This window comes from Scophthalmus maximus, chromosome 4, assembly GCF_022379125.1.
Source record: "Scophthalmus maximus strain ysfricsl-2021 chromosome 4, ASM2237912v1, whole genome shotgun sequence".
Taxonomy (NCBI): domain Eukaryota; kingdom Metazoa; phylum Chordata; class Actinopteri; order Pleuronectiformes; family Scophthalmidae; genus Scophthalmus; species Scophthalmus maximus.
Genome location: NC_061518.1, coordinates 24252501 through 24276791, shown reverse-complemented (window position 1 = coordinate 24276791; position 24291 = coordinate 24252501). Strand labels below are relative to the sequence as shown.

General features: G+C 44.5%; 1 protein-coding gene across 6 annotated transcripts in view; it reads right to left on the bottom strand.

Moving 5' to 3' along the window:
- mtss1lb (MTSS I-BAR domain containing 2b) overlaps positions 1-24291 on the bottom strand; it is a 67971-nt gene that overhangs the window by 11373 nt on the left and 32307 nt on the right. For 2 of the 6 annotated variants that reach the window (XM_035627333.2, XM_035627336.2), the window contains exons 4-12: positions 9579-9663; positions 8748-8839; positions 8032-8106; positions 7078-7086; positions 4586-4743; positions 3511-3618; positions 3308-3405; positions 1672-1963; positions 1400-1474 (exon numbers count right to left, since the gene is read on the bottom strand). In XM_035627333.2, coding sequence (XP_035483226.1) covers positions 1400-1474; positions 1672-1963; positions 3308-3405; positions 3511-3618; positions 4586-4743; positions 7078-7086; positions 8032-8106; positions 8748-8839; positions 9579-9663 — 992 coding nt within the window. The remainder of the gene's footprint in view (positions 1-1399; positions 1475-1671; positions 1964-3307; positions 3406-3510; positions 3619-4585; positions 4744-7077; positions 7087-8031; positions 8107-8747; positions 8840-9578; positions 9664-24291) is intronic. The other 4 variants (XM_035627339.2, XM_035627340.2, XM_035627335.2 and 1 more) reach the window with 3 other exon arrangements.

Here is a 24291-nt window from a genome sequence, read left to right as displayed (position 1 = left end):
AAAACTACATTTCACAGCGTGACAATGTATGTATTAAAGAAAGGTCATGGGATGTGCTAAAGCGGGCGCGCATTAAAAATTCAGATGGTTTCTGGATTTGACCGTTACTACTTCAGTGCAGCCATTTCAGTTTCACCGCTTCTTTGAGCTTCTTGTCTTGACAACCTAGTAATGGGCTCTTCACTGCTCCCCGAGGCTGGAGAACAGACCCCACTGTACAGTTGGCAAGGGCGTTCGCTTGCCCATTAGCCACAAGGAGCGGTCTTAAGCCCACTCGTCTCCACAAACGGACGGGCCACAAGCAGGTGAAATTATGAATTTATGGTCAGGAGCAGCTTATTGTTTTTGGGCTTTGTCTGGGGGGAAGCGTTCGTGCTTGTGCCAATTTCTGATTTCAGGATGGCCGAGGTTTCAGAGATGCGAAGGGAACAGAAGTTTAAATTGCACAGATAAATCAATCCAACCACAGCAAAAAAGGCAACCGGGGACTGCGGGTGGACACAATCCATCTTGACAGCGAGTGTCGCTGGAATTAGACGCGGATCGAAGCGGCGTACCGCCGGCAGAAGTTAATCCACCGAAAGGGAAAGGTTGTTGTGCAGGCAGTTGGCGGATGACGGATGCTGCCTTTAAAACCCGACATGAATATTCACCTTTCCTCGTGCGCATCATTGAAACTAGTATTGGTTTTCCTGCGAGCGGATGTGCTCACGGGTGGAAGGGCGCATAACGTAAAAGGGAAACGAGCTCTCGAAAACATAGATGAAACGGGACGTGTGGTTGCGGAGAGGTTCACGCGGGGCCGCCGACACCAATTACAGCGCGAGGAATATTTAGGCATTCGTCGCGCAGCTCGCGCTTGACCTGATCTGAGTTGGTGCGCAGGGCACGATGCAAATGTCTGCAAAAATCTTAGGAGAAGAAAAAAAAGAAAAAGAAAAAGTGAACATCCGCTGCTTTGGTAGGCTAAATGCAATCTAGCATTTTTAAAACAGTGTTTTTGTAAGTTTTCATACAAATCAAAAAGTTTCAGTGATAAAAAATAAAGTAATATTGTAAGTCTTCATATCGTCAAGCTTTATCAATGGATTTCTGATCGGCTAAGAAAACAAGAATGGGTAGATGGAAGTATCCCCAGACTATGATACGTATATCAAAGTGTTCAGACTTTCCATGGACACTAATGGTCGAAAGTTCAAATAAAATGGCCGCAACAGAGCCCATATTCTCAGCATCACTATTTTTTTATTGACCTGTGTACAAAATAAAACATATACGAGGTTGCGGTCACAAAGATCATTGGATGAGGGAATTTGTAGCCGCGTGTTCGTGGCGCACATCGATTCGTGCTACACTTGTTGACGACGCCATTTTGTCCAGCATGAATGAAAGTACTCACGGTGGTGGGGGAGCTGCATTCACTGACCGACTGGCAGGTTTCGGAGGCCTCTGACGATGCTGAGCTGGACGACTTCTGCAGCAGAAATATGGAAAGACAAACGCAACCTTTGGTTTCCTGGTTTATCCAAACTGATGGAGAATCAGGGTTTTTTTTATCACGTGACCATTGTGTGATATACAATCTTTTTTTTTCTTTTCCAAATCAAACCAATTAGATCATTCTGGTGGATTGCCAAAGTAAACAATCTTTTTATTAAAAAATGTTTGTACCTGGCTAGTGATGTCCGAGGGCATGGGCGAGGGGGGCTTGGAGTAGATGTTAGCATCCTGGGACACGAAGCCCGAATCGTGGGAGGAGACGCTGCTGAGGCGGTGCGCCGCGATGCCCCCCGGCGGTGGAGGCTGGTGTGGCAGGCTGCCGCGGTACCGATAGGAGGAGGAGGAGGAGGAGGTGGGTGAGTGCGGTTGGGACCCTCCACCGCCACCGCCACCACCACATATACCTCCACTACCGCCTCCGCCTGACGAACGGGAGGCACTACTGTGGGCGCTGTTGACACTGCTGCAGGGGGTCGGGGGTGCAGAGGAGCAAGGGGTGGAGGGCGGATTGTTGTGGGGGGGGGGAGTGTGAGGAGTGCGAGGAAGGGATGAAGGTGGCAGTCGCCAATGTGGAGTTAGGACAGAATTCAGGGAGAGAGAGAGAGAGAGCATGATGACAGGAATGAGTCAAAGGGACGGTTTCGATTCAGGGAGGGGGAGTTGAAAGAGCGTAAGTGTAACATGGATGGGGATGAGGGATGGGCGGCGGCAAATCGATTGGTTGGAGGGTTTTTGGTGGTATGAAGGTCAGGTGATGGATTGAAGTTTCGGGAACAGTCCACAGCAAGTTGTTAGTGACACACCGGTCACAGTTAAAAAGCAGAGACCCCCAAAAGTGAAGGGGGGGAAGCAGGTAACCAAACATCCCGCCGGAAGAGAAAGAGGGCAAGTCACGAGTGCACACGAACAAGATGCCACGAAACAGAGAGAGAGAAACAAGTACAGAGAATGTGATGATGGTGGTGAGGGAGGTGGGGGGGGTGGGGAGGTAGACAGAGAGTGTGTAAGCTCATGAGGATCCGGACACACACACACACACTGAGTGATTTTGTTTTTCACACAAACAAGCACAGAAATCTGGTTCTACTTCACTGTGTTATTCTTCTGTATTATCAGCTCTCGGAGCTGAATACTTTACTCTATCGAACAGCACTAGGTTGCTAGTTTCACGTACAAGGTGTTCTTGGTGTTCTCTCTCACTACCTGGTAATTTGGCCCCTATTATTAAAATGAACGCAAGTGTAAGTGCACCAGGGTATTAAAAAGAATAGGAGATGACGGTCTGATTGGTTAACTGCATGTTACGCCCCGAAACACACCCGCGGATTAATTAGTAGACTAAGTACAACCCAACGTCTTGAACCATGTGCCTGGCGCTGCAACTTCTTTTCCTTTTTTTTAATCATCGCTGTCAAACTAGTAAAAGTGGATTTGGACACTTTTGCGCTTACATTGTTAAAATAGAGCCCCGAAGACGTTTCAGGCGTTAATATCTTCCCACACGTTCACAGATGTGATTACACAGGATTACGTGGATTGAGTGATTCCACCAAATTGAAGATGGCTGGACCGACAGTAATGATGGACTGACACGCAAAACACACAGAGGGACTGACAGTCACAGTGCAAACATGAACATCAAGGGGGAGGCTCCTCTTTCTGAAAGCTCAGCTTATAAATCACTGCAGAAGCTGTTGGTCGTACTGTACATGCGTGTGTGCGTGTGTGTGTGTGTGTGTGTGCGTGTGTGTGTGTGTGTGTGTGTGTGTGTGTGTGTGTGTGTGTGTGTGTGTGTGTGTGTGAGCACCTGCACATGCTGCTCTTGCGCGAGCCAGAGCTGCTCGGAGATGAGGGAGGGGTCTGATAGGACCAGCTGTAATCGGACCCCTTCAGATCCTTGATCACCTGTGGGAGAAACAAACTTTATACGTGTCCTGCATGTTGTGTATGTGTGTGTGTGTGTGTGTGTGTGTGTGTGTGTGTGTGAGAGAGAGAGAGAGACAGTTTCACCTGTTCACTAGCAGGGGGCAGTTTGTGAGGATCTGTTGTCAGCACAGTGAGGTCATCAATGATGGCCTGGAGGTGAGTGATCTCGCCCAGCATGGCGATCTCTCCATTCTATTCAAGGAAAAAAGATAGTTACAGTGAGACTCATATCGTGCTGAACTCAACCCAGTCCTAAACACAGTGACTTTACAATACAGGGGTATTTAAAATACCCAGGGCACACATCAAACATGGCACAAAGTGCATATGGAACATGACCCCATAACCCTGAGCTTGTGCAGCTCGATTACACTTTTGTATATTATAATGCTATCACCAACCAGCAACGTCACGGCACACTAGCTGTGATATTCCAACCAAGACACTTGATCTTAAAAATTATTATGTTTGACGGTACCATATTGTAGAAAGTGAGATTTCCATGTCACGTCAATAATTTAGGTTAAACTTCTAATGAATGAAAAGTGGCACATAGGGTCTTTGCTAGTTTCAGACCGATGCACTTGTAATGTACCCGTCCAGCACCCACATTTCACAAATGGAGCACCCGTGGACATGTTGGTCTTAAAATGAATTGCGGTCGGTTGCATTGACCAACCAAAAACCTGAAGCCAATGGTGCTCATCACGAGAGCGCCCTAAGACAATGTGGACTGCGTGTGGAAACCTGAAGGCCTCTAAAGGCGTCCCGTGGAATGAGACACCGAGCTGTCAGCGTCACATCCTTTAGGTCCTGTAAATTGTAATCCACGGATCTGACTTGTTTTATCAGCACACCGAGATGGGGTTCTATTTCAACAGTCTAAGTGCATGACGCAAAGTGGATTCAGGGCGTGTCCACATCTGCTTAATGCTTTCGGGATGGTGGCAAAAAGGTCGCAGCACTTCATAGCATCAAAAATGGACATGCTTAAATTGCAATATGAGTCACTTCGTGCAAAACACTGAATCCACATCTTAGTCAGTGGAACAGCTCAACTTTGTAACACTGTGCAGCAGGTCAGACAGTGCTTGACCCCCCCTCCCCTCTCTACACTTCCTCCCTTCATTCGTCCTCCTCCTCCGCTACCCCCCCTCACCACGACTGGCTGAAGGAAGCCGATGAAGGTGCAGAAGCGACCCCTCTCCTCCACCAGGGCACGGCGCACCGCCTGCTTCTCCATCTCCTCCATCAACAGGCACATGTCGGTGACATCCTGCATGGCACTGTCCAGCTGAGGCTGCAGGTCCCCTCGCCCTGGGATGGGGGAGGGTATAGTGGTGGGTGAGAGGGCAGAGGAGAGTGAGACAGGGAGAGGAGAGGATGATGGAAGACAGGTGTAAAGTTGGATTATAAGAAAAGTACGAACGAAAGATGGAGGTGCGGATCATATAAGAGAAATGGATTGGGGATCGACATGAAATGGGCTTGATGGGATCTATTCACCGGCTTCTACTTCCCAGAATGCACTGCTCCATCAAACCACTGGCATACATTATGATCTTTTGGCACTGTGCTTGAATTTAATTCCTATGTGGAATCCATACTGTAAGTGCATCTAGTAATATCATATTACATTTCAAGACTGACAGCAGCCATCATGATAGCATTATGTCCTGCATACTATATATGGAGGCACATGAAAGACATCACGGGAGTATTTTTGACACTTCTGTACACTTGAGGCCAATAACTCGATGACCTCAATCTAATAAGTTACAATGCTTTTATGTCAATATCCTGTAATATGTTTTAAAAATGGCAATTTCTCTTTCTTGTACTTACAAATTGAGCAGATTAAATCATGTCTACCAATTTAAACGTCCCTGTAGAGAAGGCTCTAAACCTGCAATCATTATTTCTCGCCACTTGGGGGCAGCAGAGGCCTTCTAACATGTATACATGTACACAGCAGCATGTGTCCTCTGTGCTGGCTGTCCCAGTTATCACAGAACCAAATTTTTCTTCTTAACTAATAATTGGGCTACATGGGTGCATTGAATTTTAACCAAACGATGAGTTTGAGCAGGTAACTTCCGTGTGTCCGTCCAAACCATACCCAACCTAATAACCTCATACGACAATCACTTGATGAGAAAGAGTAAGACATGGGTGCAATAAACATGTTGTAGTTAATCCGAATCCTCTCTACTGTTAACAAAAATACACACGCACAAAATGCAATGAACGGAAAACACAGACATGATATTGGCCATTGTAGTCAGCATGCAGAAACCAGAGGTCAGATCAAGTGAGAAGATGTAGCATGAGAGTAGAATGCAGGTGGATGAGGTGCGATGACTAAACTCGTCTTCATGCAGGAGGCAGTACAAACAAAAATGACATCATGCATTGTCAGATTGATTGCGCGACCTACTTCTCAAACTATAGATCTAAAGAGGCTGAACTCTGATCTGTCACTGGGAGGGGAAACGTTGAGTGGAGCTTCCTAAGTAACTGTAGTGTTGGTAGTAGTATTTTTATTTCAGTTCTACAACCTGATCCATTGAATTCACAATGGAGAAACAAAAAAATAGACAGTTTAGAAAGCTACTGCCGGATCTCCTTTCTGTAAACAAGACACCAAAAGAACAAAACTTGCAGCTGTCACAGGATCGGTTAGATGGTAATAAAGTCATTCATTATTATATGGACCAAAAAAAGTGACTTTACACCTCGAATGTCAAATTTGCATTCACTGGTCTTTAGAGACCCCTCCCTTGAGTAACAGGCTGATGTACAAATGTAGTTAAAGGTATATACAGTAATAACATATTTCAATCTTTATTAGATTCCTACACATAATCTATTATGTTTTACATGCAGGTTCGTTTTTGGTACTATATTACACATTAGGCTACTGTAAACTGCTCAACGGCCGCACACAAATCAGTCAGCCAAGTTATCACGAGTCGAAATCACTGTCTTGTGGTCAATGTAACATGGCTGTGTGCACATTGTTAGTTGCCCACAGCTCTGCAGCAAAGTGCATTTCCTCTGCACTACCGTTGTCATAATGATACTTTTGAACTATAGTAACTATGGAAAAAACCCTCCCATGCCTAAGTCTACATGAGTTTTTAATTATTGCCTGAAGGGAACAAATATTGTGAGGACTAAAAGGGACCTAAGGGCTTAGCTGAAGATGGTCTCGGGGCCCAATGGAGACTCAAAAGAATGAATGTTAGGGTAAAACAAAAATGCATAAATCGAATATTCCTAATACTAATATTATTAAGACGACACCTGCATGGTTGCCTGTTCTGGGAGGCCCCGTGTGGGGCCCTGGCGTAAAATGTTATTAAATGTATGCTACAAGTTACCACAAACTAACAAGTAATCATTAAATATTGCAATGTTTGTACAGCGTGTGGAGTAAATACAGGGTCCACAACCCTATTATGAGACCCCTTGATGAGTTAATCCAGCCCTGATTATATGCGAAAGTTATCCATCCCAAATTCTGTAATAAGCACAAAGTGATAATCGGAGTAATCTACAACAGCAGATGGTTATGGGCTGGAGGAGACTGTGAGTAAGGAAGGAGGTGATGCAGCAGATCTGTAAAGCGAGCGACAGGCTGATACTTACCCTGGAGCTCTAGACCAGGGGGACAAATGCCACGGGGAGGGAGGGGGCGGGCGGCCGAGAGGGGAGCAGTGAGAAGGGGAGACAGCAAGAAGGGAAGCCAAATAAATCAGAGAGAGAGGGAGGGGAGGGGCAGAGATAGCAGAACTCAGTGTTAAGGTTAGTACAAGGGAAGCCATCACAAGACAGCCACAGTGCCACAGGTTAGAGCAAAAACAACACTGCAGCTAAATCCAGAAATCATAACACCGCCGAGCGTCAGCGCTCACGGGGCTCGCCACACACTCGCAGGCACAACAGCAGAGTCATGAGTCATAACAGTATCAGCTTTAGCTACATTTATGTATTGCATTTCATTTATTACTCATTTATTGGATGAAACAATAAGAATTCTAAGTACAATCCATGTACTTGTGCCATGGACCCAGAGTTAAGGCCACAGAGTTGCATTATACAAAAGACGGGACACGTTCAAGAAGAAGGATCATTTGAAATACTTGAAATTCTACTTAACAGACATTTTGCATTAGCGCGTTCATCTGCCTGACAACTGGATGGAAGCGTCTCCGGAAAGAGAGCACTATTTATTGGCTGTTGCATCACGGGAGTGAAGTGTTTCAGGGCGAATGAGAAAAAAGACCTGCGGTACCGTCGGGCGCCACCAGATGGAAACATGAACTTAGAAATTCTTCTGTCCTCGACCTCAAGCTTCTTTACTTCTCTACGTGTGCTCACGTTCAATGCGATCACTAGCCTTTATAGTGAATCCCGATCAGATGCACACTATAAATCCTAATCATGACTGTGGTAAGTATAAGTTTCAAAAGGAATCAATAGCCGGGCCTACAGAACCGATGGGGTCTGGCCGACCTTGCAAAACATATTTTGACCTTCTGCCTATTCTGTCAAATGTGACAGGGGCCTAAGCTCGACACTTAACAGACTGCTGAGCGTTACCTTTACGAGCCTTCTTCTGTAGCTTCATGGTGTCAGACGACTTCTTCTTGATCTCGTGGCGTGACCTCTTGTACTCTTGAAACAGGACGGACAGAGATGCTTTAGTAACAGGAATGCAAAACCCCCCCTGTGTCAACTCGTATCGTCTTTCATCTCCAGTATTGATTTTGAAGAGAAATGGCTCCAGGAAGCTGCGCGACCAGAAGTTCGCTGGTACAGATCTTAAATTTGCTTGGAGGAAAAACACTGATCCTGAGTGATTATAGAGTCTGATCGTCACTGATCCTCATCTTTGGTTTGCGGCGGTCGGTCTGGATTCACAGAAGACTCGCGGCTCCTTTGATTTTTGCCTGCATTCGCTACCACCACTACTTACTAAATACGAGTATCACATTATTAGCCAATAACAATCTATAGAGAAAGTGGCCAAGCATAAAAGTAAAAAATGTTTTTACTTCACTTTCTATTAACATAACGAGGATATGTTGCTAATTTGAATATTTGGCAACTTCCAATTTCATTGATTCTGAACAAATTAGCATAACTTCCGTTCTCGCATGACAATATCCATGTGTTTATGCCGACGGCATCTGAACATAGTTCGGCCAGCAATTATGAATCCTAGCAGAAGAAAAAAACGTTGTAGCTTTTGCAGTTCCATTGTGTAGAGACATGGTTTCTAGGAGAGAGAGGTTCGACCTGTGACGTGTGAGTACCTTTAGCGTGATCCTTGTCCAGCTGGTTGGCTGTCTTCTTCCAGTCCTCGATCTTGTCCTGCAGAGGTGTTACCAGGCTCTCCATCAAGGCGCTGTGGGACAGACAGAGATTTAAGAGGGGTGATGAATAAATCATTGTTTAAGTCCGGGGGGAAAATATTTCCATGGTTTTGGTGTCTCGGAGACTCGCCACATTCCCACCACGGGGGCCCCACTGAAAATGAGAAGCCGCAGTATATTTATGGAACCGGATCATTATATAAATTTCCTCCACGTGTCACATGCATGCATACAAACGCTCACACATGCAGCAGATGTAGAACCGGAGCAGACGCACAATAGCTTTTAGATGGGCTCCGTCTTCGAAAGGGGCCCCCCCAGCCATTGTGATGGCCATAGATTGTAATCATCGTTATCATCTCCATCAATGAAATAGCTTTGGTGCTGGAAACTTCGTTAGAGAAAATGGGGAGTATGAGTGGGGAGGGCAAACAACTGTGGACGAGAGACTCTCGGTGAGGTTTCCGGAGCGGCCTGCGGTGCGTGCCGATGGATGTATTCATTTACAGTGATGTAAATGCGTACAGATGGAGCAATGTTCCCTAATGGAGTCCACGCAGCTCGCGAGCTCGCCCCACCGAGCGTTTGTCCCATCGTAACCATAAAAACCCGGTCAGCAACAGATGGAAGCGCACATGTTTTACGACTCCCGAAGAGTCCAGATTGGCTTAGGTGAAAAGACGGAGGTCGTGAATGACACAAGCGGTAAAGAGGGGAAAGGAATGAAGGGGAAGGACGACAACGAGGAAGGGGAGCGGACACGCATCTTACTTGGTGAACTGGCGAAGTTTGGCCTCGATGCTGCGATGCCTCATGCACATCCTGGTCAGAGCTGAACCAATATCTCTGGTTGCCCCTGGAAACACACACAAAAAAAAAGGCCAGGTTCATATGATGGAACACACACACACACACACACACACACACACACGGGGCATACACGCACAAAACACATTCAGGTGCTACCAGAGGGTCTCGTCGTCACATTCGTCACAAGAAAAGGCCCTTTTGTGTTTGACAGAAAAAACGCACAAAGCTGTGATCAGTGTTTACGTTACAGCCATTTCGCGCGCTGTGTAAAGTAAATGCTGCTGAAAGCATTGTATCCTTCAGACAGATGAACATCTATACAGGGCTTTTTTTGTATCTTTTTTTTAACACCCGGCCAATATTTACACAAGACACCGATCCGCCTCTCGTAAGACCCTGCGCACTTACTCACGGCCTTGTCCAAATAAAGAAGTATCTCGCGTGTTTGTGGGAGAGCCGAGCGCTCGGGAAGCGGGTTCCGCGAGCGGCTAGCCTGCAAACTGTAAACACCAGTCTATTTTAAGGCAGAGTGGATCCATGTGGAAAAGCTGACCCTGGAGCTGGAGTCACTTAAAGTGATGGTGGACAGCGCTGACTTCCAAACAAGGTGCTCAGGGCTGCTGCTGCTGCTGTACAGGTGCAAAGCCGGCAGCAAAGTGTATACTGCTGCTTCAGTCTCATAGTGTGTACGTCAAGACTCTATGAGCAGAGATAAGGCTTAAGGAGTAGAAGGTGCCTAGGGGATACCGTAATCACTGCTGCCACTGAAATGTACACACTGGAACAATTCTGATTAAACAGGAGCCAAATGGGATGTCCCCGAGAGACACTGTTTATCATGAGGCTTACGAGGGGCTTACATGGTAAAATGCAGGGAGTGCAGAGAGTGCAAGGGCGGTATCCCCCCCCCCCAAAAAAAATGTTCGGGACCAGATGAATATTTCCACCCTCAACTGAAAAATCCAGTGTCAAAACAAAAGGGGGCTGAAATTGTGGTTTTATTCTGAAGCCACAATTTCAGAATGAATACGATTTCCTGCTACTCGTGACTGCATTGTTGAGGAGAGGGATCAGCAACACACACTTTTTAAAGCGACAGTGTGTAATATTTAGGAGACCTTATCGCCAGAAATGTAATATATTGTCCATGCCCGAGCATCTGCGTTGAATTTTCAGCGCTGCCAGAAACAGGAAATGGAATTAGCGGTGCGCCCCCATAAAGTGTCCCCTGTTGGGTGCTCAGTTGATCGTGGCTTGCAACTTTACCACCAGACGCCGCCAGAAAAGTACAAAAACGATGCACTGCAGCTTTAACTAAACTGCCAAACTGTCTTTATGAAGAACTGAATTGTCTCACAATATTTAAAAATTCATTCGGAATTTAACCCTTACACTGGAGGTTTTTTACTTGCCTCGTTTTCATTCCCATTTCGGACAGAACTCTTAATTAAGAGTGATAGCAACATGAGCGATGGCGATGTCAGATATGGTGCCGTTGTAAGGTTAACATTACAAAAAATATCTTGAGCGCATTTGAGTTTCCTGAAGTTTGCTGCAGACACATTCACCGTTGGGAAATGCTCGTGGTTACTTTTGCCACCATCAGACCAACCTGCTGCGCTGAGACGGGGAGCAGCAGCATGTTAGCATCGTCCCTGTCAGCGTGCAGCGTTTAGCTCAGGACTGCTTCACAGACGTGCTTGTGTGAAGGTTGTCAGAAGGGACAGTATTGCCTGTTGAGGCACCACAACAGAAAATCCAAAATACCCCTAAGTTCATAATAAACTATGCGTCACAATGAATCCCGTTTCAAGACAATGTCAAATGGGAGAACGGGGCAAAGAACCTGGATTAAGTTCAGTCAGATGGTTAATGGCGGAAAAAAAACTAGGGTTAAAGTTGGGTTATAAAGTTGGTATATAAGGCAACTGAAACATTTGGGAAAACATCGATGATGGAATGTACACTCCTGCATGAAGTCATATCCTACAGACCCCGACAGATCCACGACCGCCATGTCTGCGCCTTTTACAAACTCAGAGCACACATTCGCCTGCTCTGAGCATCGGAATTCCAAAGGACTATGAAAATATTTTATTGATTCACGATACAAATTCGATATTTGAAAGGAAACGAGAGCTTTTGAATGTATGAGTAGTTGTTTTATCAAATTTTCATTTCATATGAGAACAGAATTCATTTACCAAAATTACATTTTCCGTGTAGTGGCAGGTGAAGCGCAATTTTTGCTGTGCGTGTTTACTTATTACTTTTACAGTTATAAGTTGCACTTGCCACAGTTGATTGCTCTCAGGATGTTGCGTTTGTTGTATGCGGGATGCTGTTGCGATGTAAGCGTTCGACACGCACTGATGCCATTACACGGATGAAGTTCTTACAGAGGGTTCATACGCAGTGCGTTGGACGAAGTTACCTTGTTTCCTCCATTGATGTCATGAAACTCAACTGCAGTGGGGCATTTCTTCTGCTCCTAATTTTAAAATGAAAGGCCCCATGTTGGCTGGCCCGGTCTGATCAGCCTTGCATGCCTTGCTCCTGAGCACCCCAGTGGTAATTATTACCGCGCTTGTCTTCCGATTCGAACCAGCAACGCTATGATTGAAACAATCATAAGGCACATTGCCCCATATGTTACCAACATAGCCACACACTCACAAAGGCGCAGCTTCACACACACACACACACACACACACACACACACTTAACACTGTGTGTTGTTCACATCCCGAGAGAAGAGCTCCATTCATAATTAACAAATTCCTCCCTCACGCCTCCCGTTCTACCCGGCAACCATTCATTAAAGTAGAGCCACCCTCCCCCGAACGCACACATTTACACACACACACACGCATACGAGTGCACGCCATGCATGACGATCGGTTGTACGACTGAATTTGTGTTTCTTGTGTGTGTGTGTGTGTGTGTGTCGACAAGTGTGATCTAATCCCAAATCAATAAGTGAATGTTGAAAACTGGCGTGGGGCGAGAGTGAAGTCACAAAACTCACACACACACGCGTGCGCGCAGAGAGAAAGAGAGGTTTTGTATTGACGGAAGAGGGAAGAGGTAGATTGGGGAAGGAGCTAGAGAAGAAGAGATGGAGGAGAGAGCAGAGTGCATGGAGACGAGAGGGGTCGCCTTGCACATTTTAATGAGCTCACTGCTGGAGAGAGAGAGAGAGCCATGGGACTGGAGTTACAGCCAAGTGTTTGTGTGTCTGTTTGTGTGTGTGTGTGTGTGTGTGTGTGCGCGTGTTTGATCTCTGCATTTATGATGGCCCTCTTCCTGTTTGTTATTACCAGGAATCTCAGACTCCATAGGAGATCAACAAGATTAGGGGGCGGCACCGAACACACACTGCTCACATCTGGAATACAGCTACTGTATGTGAGTGTGTGTGTGTGTGTGTGTGTTTGTGTGTGTGTGTGTGTGCCTGTGAGACAAGCCTGACTTGTTACTTCCTTAAAACTCTTAAAGCTAATAAAACTGCATTTTTAATTATCATTAGTTGTGCACATAATGTCTGTCGTCGGTGTCATAGTAATGATTAGGCAGGAAGAATAGGAATAGGATTGCGGTCAAAAAACTCGTGCATGAAAGAAATCATGCGTGACAACAACTACTCCTCATCACAGCTGCCATCGTCAAAAATACATTTTACAGGTAGAAATATCAAATTCAACACAGATTAAACTTTTCATTTGAGAAATTGCCCCACCCTGACACCAACCATGTCATGCACCGTCTCTGTCTAAAGGACAACAACAGCTATCGCATTTGTAGCACTGCTGGCCCGAGAATAAGCCTTCTGCACTGGAAGTCGATGAAACCTCCCTCATTCGAACTCAGGGTCAAGGAAGTGCTCTTCTTGATTCCATTAGAAAAGTTGGGACATAATTATTTTTATATATTATTACTTATTGCATTTATATATACAATTTTCTGAGAGTGTATATATAATTCACCTAGGCCAGTTGGATCTGAGGATGCATAATGTTATGTGATGTTCCTGTTTCTATTTAAAACACTGATACACATATCAGCAATGGCGTGCAACCTAGTTATAATTATTTTATAATTATTATTTTAATTTCTAATTAAAGAAAAGTTCAAATGTATCTGCTTTTGTTAATTCTATGGGTACAAAACAAATGTAGTCCTTTAGCCAAAACATTAACATCATGTGATTGTTTATACTCAAAGCTGCAATCACCAATATTGTTATATTAAGAATGGATCAAATGACTGGTCACAGTCCCCTGCAGCTTGAAGGAGTGAATATTGGACGCAGATTCATCAAGTAGCCGCAAACATTGACTCTGAATGAATACTTAATGTTGCTCCACGTCTCCTGAATGAGAGAAGTGTTTGCTAACAAGTTCATTATGTAAACTCGAGTGTGACGTCAGTGCCTGTGTTCTGTTTGCAGCCCCCCCCCCACAGCTCCTCAGTCAATGTTTTTTTCCCAAAACATTATAACAAGGCTATCATTATAACACAACATATTATTTTATTAAAACAAGGCTATATTCTAAATGGGAGACATACTGTGGGTGACTGTATTTCTCTGTCAAGTTCTACATTATAAAACAACACTAGCTGTCAGCAGTGTAGGCCTTATAGTGTTTTTTGTTCAGTACCAGTAAAGTTATGAATCATTTCATTTACCTTCGGGTGAGATTTTCTTGAAAAAAGAAAAAAAACAAAACAGTGCATGTATATTATTTGGAGTTATGCCCGCTACCCTCACCACCACGCCTCCCTCCTGGGGAATACTGTATGACTTCACTCCTCTTCCTTCCCCTCACTCACTCTCCCTGTCCTGCTTCTGACAGGGCAACAGGTTAATCGCCTTGAAGTTTGTACAGATGTAGTATAATGTTTGGTTCAATGAAAATTAGGAAAACCTGAACCAATCATTTTATTATTACTATTACTGCATGACTCCATATATCAAATACACTTGTTTTAGTTGCGTTAGTTAAGGACTTCACTTCAGTCAAACCAAAATAATAATAATAAGTGCCATAAAAAATGACTGGTGCAGATGACAGCTGATCTGATCTGATCTGATCTGATCTGATCTGATGTGATGTGATATGATATGATATGCTATGATATGATATGTGAAGACCTGTGTCCATACAGGGTTAAAATCCTCAACTTCCAAACAGATTTGAAGTTTAGTCTCAGGCCGGGCCAAAGTGCCGGATCGCCCTGTGAATGGCAGAGTAACTATTCTTCCTCATTGCCTAGCAACTGACTTAACTGACAGGTTTGTTGCGGTTTCCATGACAGCGCAGGTCTTTGGCCTGTTGCTAAGATGTGAATCTGAATGTTTGTTGCTACGATCAAATTGTGTGCTGCCACGGAAACACATGTCTGAACTGCAAGACAGAGAGGGAGAGAGAGAGAGAGAGAGACACACACACACACACACACACACACACTGAAGAAAAGATTGGGAATACCACACACAAATGCAGTATGCGGTCCCGCCCCCCCCCCCAACACGTACACACACACACACATAGTAGTACAAATATATATATATATATATATATATATGCTATATCAAGCTGTATGGCTTTATGAAGCTTGCAAGTGTTATACCGTTAAATAAAATGGACAATGAAACTGTGACACTTTGCGGGTACACAATCATTGTTCAGCTGTAGAAAAATTACAAACAGATACACAACTGTAGTACAGTCTGCTCTCCAATGATACCATCTCTCTCTCTCTCTCTCTCTCTCTCTCTCTGTGTGTTCCTTTGCTTGGGGCTTCTTTGGCCTTTTTTTTCCCACTGGTGCATCTCCATGGCAACTCTTATCTATAATCTTTCAGAGGGATTCGTCAGCGTCTGAATCCCAGTGTGCTGTGCCATGCAAATCCAAAAGTGAAGGGGAGTGACGAGCGGACAGCCATTAGACTTATATATGTACTTGCGGGTACTTACGGGCAACCGCACAGTTCAAACATGGAAAATAACTCCACAAAATAACTCATAATTCACATTTGTATATAAAGTACACTAGAAAACCTATGCAAATTCGGAAACTGCAGAGGAACCATCCGGTGGATGACACTTCAAGTCATGAACAAAGTCATCAGAAGAGGAAAGACAGGTCTGTTTTCCCTCATATGTTTAATTCAGTTAGGTGTCGTTGGTTATATAAATTCCCTTCATACATTGGCAGATTGATTGAGAAGCAAAAGCACTTGCACACTGTAGATCAGTCAGTTATAATACACACACATGATGAGGGGACGACAAATCGAATGAAAAGAAGTCTGGACGGAGGAAGAAAATGTGAGAAAGAGGACAAAGAGGAGAATGATGTCACTAGTAACGTGAAGAGGAGCATGGAGTTAGGGATCAAGTGGCGTAAGGAGGGGGGGGGGGGTTTCGCGTCAGAGCAGGTGAGGCTGCGGTTTCCAATGTTACGGACGTCGGCAGCAGCCGCCCATCTGTTACCCCTGGCACCAGCATCTCTGCGGTGACACGGCAACAATGTGAGGACGGAGGGATTGAGTGAGGCCAAAGAGAAAGACAGTCGGGGAGAGACAAAGAGGGAGGCGATGAGGAGACAGATTAAAGAGGGGAAGACGGGCAGATGCAGATAGAGAGCGGTGGCAGCAGCAGCAGCGACAAGAGAAAAAAAAAAAGAAAACGCTGAATTATTGATGAGACCTGGATTCCCCCGTCTCACTATAAAAACCAAGTCTGAGACCGAACTTCCCAGACAACCAGGCCGCCAGTCACCCGAGACCAAAACAAGCCACCGGTCTCTGAGACAACCACAACTCCAGTGCACATACTGCAGTGTGTTTCCAGGGTAAGTCCTGTGCAGCAAAACCTCCAACACCACACGCTGGCTGAAGGAACGAATCGCAGTACGATGCATCATATTTGAGCAACAAGCCACAAAAGGCCCTGGTTTTGGAAGGATTATGATTGAGGAGGAGGGGGGACTAGCGCTAACGGGCTAAAAGGCTCATTGGGTTTTGTAATCAATAATGCAGCTCCACAATGTGGTGTTAAGTAACGTTGTGAGTGCTGATATTTGGCGATCGGTTATCAATGGGATGACATATGAGGTAAAACAGGCAGCATTGAATGAGTCTCAGCCAATCAAAAAAAAGAACATCTAATAGTCATATCCGCTTAACACACATCGCAGCGTCTCTAAGATTATGAATTGTGGACCTGTGTGTGTTTTTACAGCCAACACATCAATTCTAAATGAGCTCATGGTGAGTGTGTTTACCTGTCTGCCTTCTGCTGAGATTTCACAAGTATTAATAAGGCCAGGGTGTGCAAACTAGTTTGTATAATCACAGGGTAGTGAATATGTTTGTATTTAATCCGAAAAAAAGATTCTAAGATCTCTGGAACCCCATGCATATTTTACATACAGCACTTTTAAGGATCTAAGTGACCTCTGCTGACAGACACTAGTGGGAAGAATTCTACGAAAATAGTGTGGGAGTCAAACTCAGCAAAAATATTTCAAGCTTCAACAGAACAGGAGCGAAGTTGTCCTGTCAGTGAGAAGTTCCCCTGGTCAACAGAAATTGACACACACACACACACACACACACTCACACACACACACACACACACACACACACACACACACACACACACACACAGCATACCAGCTTTGACCTCTGACCCCTCTCTGGACCCATGACATCAGTCAGAAGGTCATGGCAAGGTCACTTCCTGTCAAAACACATATCTCCACCCCAACTGCTGTTGCCATGGTGACAGGAGGAGGAAGACTGGCAATGACAGCTGAACTGACACATGCGCCCAAGGCCAAAACAGTAAATAGCCATTTTTTTTCTGCAACCATCAACTTTTGTATTTCCCTTTGAATCAACGGATTTCCTTCATTTTCCTATTTACCCCCTTTTTCCCCCTTTCCCGTCTAATTTTTTCCCAGAGGAGCAAATATGATAATTCTCATCTTTCTCATGTTAGCATAGGAATTTTTGGGGGGGATTCGTATGCCCAGCTATGTTTTGTTTTTACCATACACACTAATGGCAGGATGTTGCGCTGCTGCTTGTCAGGCACTGTCCTCAGCGACCCGTCACGCTGGAGAGTGTGACCCAGATGAGTCTGTCCTGTGATGATCCCGAGCCAATTGATGTTCTGGTCCAGTCTGGCTGATTTCCGGGGTTAGTCGGTTCCACCCCCAGCCCCCTTAAAACATGGTGCACAGCATCAAAACATCTTTATGAAGTGATGTTGCCACAACAATAAAAAAAAAAACAAGAAGCTATACATCTGTCCAGTCTCCATCTATTAATGGTGGGAAAAATAGACCAAAGTGAATAAGATTTACGGACTTCACATATTGAATTTGTTCATGGAGAAGAAGGGGCCGAGCCTGTGAGTTAACATTTCTCACATAACTCTTGGCTCTAAAATGACAGATTATAAAGCCCTGAACAGACCACAACTCAAACTGTCTGACTTTTGTTTTGTTTTTTGACAACACAACGAGTCACATGCTTAATGTTCACAATACTAAATTAAACGTATCTATGATATACAACTACACTCAAATGTTTAAATGTTTGATCAGCATGATGACAAAGCTTCAGTGCGCCCGCTGGTGGTACGTACCTACGAGTCGTGGCCGGTGGATAAGGAGTCAGAGTTGTAACTTCTACACCACAAAACAAGAATGTTGAAAATGGGAATTAAACTCCACAGGTCATAGATAAACTAACATGAACAACTGTGTAATCCAATGCAGTGAATAGCCCTTCAGTAACTTGGACATTTGCATTGTACCTTGGTGTAGATTTTTATTTTCATTGGGTGACAGAAGTTTGTACTGTGAGGAGGAAGTTAAAGATTCCCTTTTGGGTCCTTAGAGTTTGCATTGGTTTTGCCCTTAGAATATTTCTGTTGGAAGACTGTATGCATACCATTTACCCTTGATGGCCAGTGGCTAAAAACAGGAGAGCACAAGGATGACCCCGGTGTGGACGCAACCTTTTCTATGTCTATAAGATAAAAGTAGCCTTGATCACAGAGACGGCAGGAATAGAAACCAAGCGGTCAAAGGTCAGAGCCAAGAAGCCTCAGCTTAAAAGTAGCTAGATACACCTGACTCTAAGTGTGTATGTGCGTTGATGTTCAACTCTGCCAGCTCTATGTCTCACTTTTCTGTATTCCGTCCAGCTCCCTCCCTTCCACTCTGTCTGTCTGCAATACTCACAGAATTCCCGTCTGAGGGAGAGATGTGTCGCCTCCCTGTCACGTGGGAACAACCGTCCAAACAACTTGGCACGCGGAAGCACCGACTTGAAACGGCAAAGGCCATAAGGCAGCATGACAGGGGTTTTCTGTGTTCCCTGGTTACACGGTAATTCTCTTCTTTCCCACATCGATCATCCCAATTGAGGTCGCATGACCGAAACCCTGAGATCCTGAAAAAATCCGAGCTGAATGCAGCGCGACGCGCAGGAAAACCTCGCCGCTCCGCCGTGCGCAGCGGCCAGCTGGCAAACGACGTTGACATCAAAGGGCTTGCTTTTAGCATCGTAGAGGAAGTCCGCGCGCTGGACAACTTCCTCACCCGGAAAAAAAACCCTCACGTAACCCCATGAAGCCCTGGACCCATTACACTGCAGGAAACTGTGGGGCAGCGAGTGTGCGGGTGTAATGGTTCAGAGTGGAGTCAGCTGGGCCTGGGAAAGCATGCTCATTCTCTGGCTTTGATTACAGACGCTTTAAATCTCTCTCACACACACACGCACTCACACATATACACAAAGACACATGCATACACAGACCGAAAAAGAGGCCCACACACACACACACACACACACACACACACACACACACACACAAACTCTCCCCAGAGACTGACGCGGGGCTGAGCTTACAGGCCTCCAGACAGGGCATATTTACTCAAATCTGGGGGCCTGTTGGCAGAGGACAGTAACTGTTGCTAAAAATACCAACAAAGTGAAACCAGACCGAGACAGATTGTGCCGTCATTACACAAAGAACTGTGGAAAAATGTGAAGAGGGAAGAAAGAAAAGACCTGCGGGGAAGTTCAGAGCCACTTAAAAGACTTTGCCCTAAAATCGGCCCCCCTGTCCCAGGAGAGACACGTCTTTCGTAGAGCAAATGGGGAGTTGTTAGATGTAGGAGTAAAAACAATGCTGACCTGATCTCAGCTGCTTTAGCCTCTAACTATGGGCACAAATCGTAGGCTACTGTGTGGACAGAAGATTGGGACGTTTGGCCATTTCATCTCCCAGAGAAAACCATGCCTGTGTCGTGAATAGAGTTGCATTATTATTGTTTCTCTACTTTGAATTTAGCTGAAATCTGTGGAGCCCTAAACCTGAAAAAACTACAGCCATCCCAAAAAATAAATAAGCCAGACTTTGTCAGCGTTAACGAACCTGCATGGTTTAATGCTCAAAGCATTAAAGTTTAATGCTTTTTTTGTCAACTTTGAATGAGTTAAATATAGTTACATTAGCTGGACCCGACCACCGTGTGAGTCGCCATTTTTGCTACGTCGTGTTGAATACGATTGCACGGAACGGTCCAGAATACGTTGCATTCTGGTAACCGGAAACCGGAAATGGAATCAGCGGTGCACCACCATGAAGCGTCCCCTGTCGGGTGCTCAGTCGGATGCAGTGAAAAAAATCATACACTGGGGCTTTAAGTATTACTGTTACATGAGTTTAGATGTATAATGTGCTATACAAATCATGATGGATGATTAGCGTGGTTGGTTTTAAGCAAATGGCAATGTCACCCCGTTGCTTTGTGAACTGCCGTTTTGATGCCTCGAGTTTTTCAGCGCATTTAAGAATTGGGGGTGGGTCTGACTGAGAGCTCGTCCACTGCGCGCCCCCCTACAGTACACCTGCAACCGTGCACCGATTGGAAGGTAATAGCTGTCAATCACGCTGTATCCGCACTCCAGTGCATACGCGGCTTTGTCGTGTGTTTTACTCTGAATGGGAACCATCATTTACAAAATGAACATCATGCCCTATTGAACAAGACTTGAAAGTAGAAATTGAAAACCATATTCCTCTGAAAATTGTTTTCTGACGTTATAAATCAAGTGACAATTTGTATATATAGTCTATGGTTTTAAGACAAAGGTTAGCTTCCACTAAGTAGCTACCTAAAAAGTATCACTCAAACATATATATTTGGGGGCATGACATGTTGCATTGAGATGTGAGCATCAGTGGAAGGGCTTGTATGCCATTTGTCATGTTTTGGTTGGGTCTTAATTTTTTCTGTAGTATGTACGGTGAGCCTGTACTTTAGGGTGTTCTTGTAAATCTATGGTGTTCGTGTTTGTGTGTCTGTGTGTGTGTGTTTTCGAGGTATGTTTGCTGCCGATAACACTGTAACCTGCTAAGAATCTAGCTCTTTCACCGCTTGCCGCAGACTGTCAAAGGATTCCATTCAGTTTCTAGTTAGATTCAGGCAGAGAACGTATTTGGCAAGGTTGCTGAGAAACCCATGGAATACCCTGAAATTGCCAGGAGAAACACAAATTGCCACGCTTAAAAATATGTCCTTTAAGGAAAATCAACTGAAAATTCATTTTGGCACCTTGTAAACCTGACACTGACCATGAAAACTTTCGCCTCAACATGTTCTTTCATAATGATTTCAGTTTGAGTACAGTGCATCCTTTTATAATGTTGATATCATGGAAACGTCCGAAAATTCTACATCCAAATCCTTAAATCCTGTCCATAAATAAAAATGAATGCCTGAACTCCAAACACTCCTGATTAAACCAAGCGGTTGTCTGATGCCACTGGAGGCGGCCAGAGAGGCTGGTTTTCCGAGCTGCCTGCACTCCTTAACCTCTTGAGGCTTCGTGACACATGATCTTAAAGAGCTATTACTTCTGAGGCAAATACTCAGAAAGCCACTCTGTCTTCGGTTTCAAGTGAAGGCCGCAACTCCGTAACACATTTTTGTCACAGTGTTGATGTGAGTGCATTCTCCCCTAGTGCCGTGTGTTGAGACGGTCGGGTTGTGGCAGCCGGGCAACTCCATCACTTTGCACCCGCAGCGGTTCAATAACGATCGAACATTCGTGCACAAAGAACGGAGCCTGAACACTCACACACTTAAGGGAAAGGTGAAATATTCTTGTCCATATGCTGTTGAAAAATATCTGCCAAATGAGTCATACAAGCTCGTCTGGAGTCTTGTCCCCCCCCTCCTAAAATAACAGAACAACATTTGCCAGTAAGGTGAGATCATCTGGCCGGTTCCTCTGAACGGTTTTAACATAGAACATTTCCAAAAGTGGTCTTGAAAGAATGAAGCTCACTCTATTTCATGTAAATGACGCTATTTTAAAGGGGGGTTGTTTCGGGAAATAGGAAATAAAGAATTCGATAACCCTCATTCGTATAGAAAATATGTACCCAGAGTCAGAAGCTGGAGCAAGAACAAAATGTCATAATTGTTGGTGGATCACAAACAAAACGTAGTTTTCCATCACTATGTGCAGCATCTCTGACCTTTCAAGTTCAAGATTTCCACCCGCTATCTTGCGTTCTTGTCAGGCAATGTTTTACCCCCGTCCACGGGGAGGTGAGAGGTCAGGCAATCGAGCCTGAGGGTGGTGGGGAATCAGTGTCTGAATCAGAAAAATAGTAGCCAAAAGCGGGGGAGTGGGTTTCGATTAGACAAGTCTAAAGGAAAAAAAAATTGTTTGGTTGAAATCGATATGATAAGATAAGACAAACCTTTATTCGTCCCACAATGGGGAAATTCGGGCATTACAGCAGCAAAGTGGACAGAAGAATAAATAAGACATTTACAAATAAGGGTTTGTATGTACAAAATTTAACAAAAGAAAACATGAAATAAAAAAAACACCAAAGGTATATAAATGCTATATACAGAGCAGTAGCAATAGTTGCACATGGGATATTAAAAAATATAATATATACATATCGCACAGTTTGTTATTGCGCTTTGAGTGTATCCGTGAATTATTTTAGAGGGGAATAATGAAGATTCATTAGTCCAGTCATGTTTACGTGCACTCAAAGAGGCGAGCGACTGGGACAGAAACTGCCTCGTGCACTCATTACACGGGTCGACAGCTCACCGAAGTCTTTCTCACACATTGGTTTGCATGTAGAGCCACATACAGTGGCTTGAAAACATGACTAACATGCATGAGCATGCAGGGTGATGGAATTCCCTGCCCATCCAATTGCACACACAGCAACATACACACACGCCTGAAACATCGCTTCACATATGCTTATGTGCATGTACAATATGCACACACACACCCACATTCGCACACAATCATAATATGACTCTCATGATAACATGCACAGTGGTAACCATGCGTTCTACAGATGGTAGCCACCGGAACAAGCAGCGTGCCATCTTGGATGAACGCATCATGTGAGCTGCTCGAGGGCAAGAGAGGTGGTCTGTGCATCTGGGTGTGTCGGGAGCACAGGGAGGATTATACTCGCACACATACAATTATGAATCCATACAAACCCTTACAATGCCTGTTTAATAGCAGACTATAGTGCTAGTGTGTCTGGCAAGCCAACGCATACAGTATGATTTATATCCAGGATTTAAATGACACTGAATGGTGAACAAGCCCCGATTATCCACATATAGAATCGGGTGAGTGCCCTGGGGCACCAGCCAATGGGGGGGGGCGCGGCACCAAATGATTGAGACAATGAGACCAGAGTCGCCCCGCAAATTGAGCAAGGCACCGCCTCTCCCTCATGTCAAGGAAGTCGGTCAATATTGTGAGATGATGAATTGCGATTATATTAATTCACATTTGCGTGCACCAAATGAAACTTGCACTTTCAAGCGGCAACCAGTGAGGACCAGTCCAGACAATATATGGATGTGATGACGTCACTCCTCATTGGTGCACATCATTTTCAAATGGACTAATGCAGGAAGGAAAGCTATTTATTGAGATTGACTCATGATCAAACATTGAATTAAAAGTGTTGATGAGCAGGACATACTGCAGGACAATATGGATGAACATCTCTCAGTAAATAATAACCATCAAGTATGCAGACAAGCCAAAGTATAAAAAGTATTTTACAATCAAAATGTATTTTAGAAAATCAGGCGGGGGGGGCAGTTTGACAGGACCTAATGGAGCTGATAACATTTATAATAAATATTAGCTATAATTTACAGTTGCTATGATTAAATTTGTCTGTAGAGGAGATGCTTGATCCTCAGTAAATATAGTTTGTTTATGCCTCATTTTGCTCTGTGTAGATCTATTTATTCTTACACTGACATTCATCCTAGTAGGGGCACCCTAGGGTGTTAATCCGGGCCTGATGGTGAATATTACAGCATCTATCACACGCAGTAATCCTTTTTTTCTTTCATGCGATTTGTAATGCATTTTGTACACTGGGGTACACAAGTTATCATATTTTATTGTATATGTTAATCTGTCATTTTTTTTTTCACATAAGGCAAACAAGGATGCCGTATGTTGTACATATTGTAAAACCCTTGGAGGCAAATGATGATTGTGATATTTGGGCTTTAGACAATAAATAAAATTGGACTTGGCTTGGGATATTTTCTAGCGACAGGCG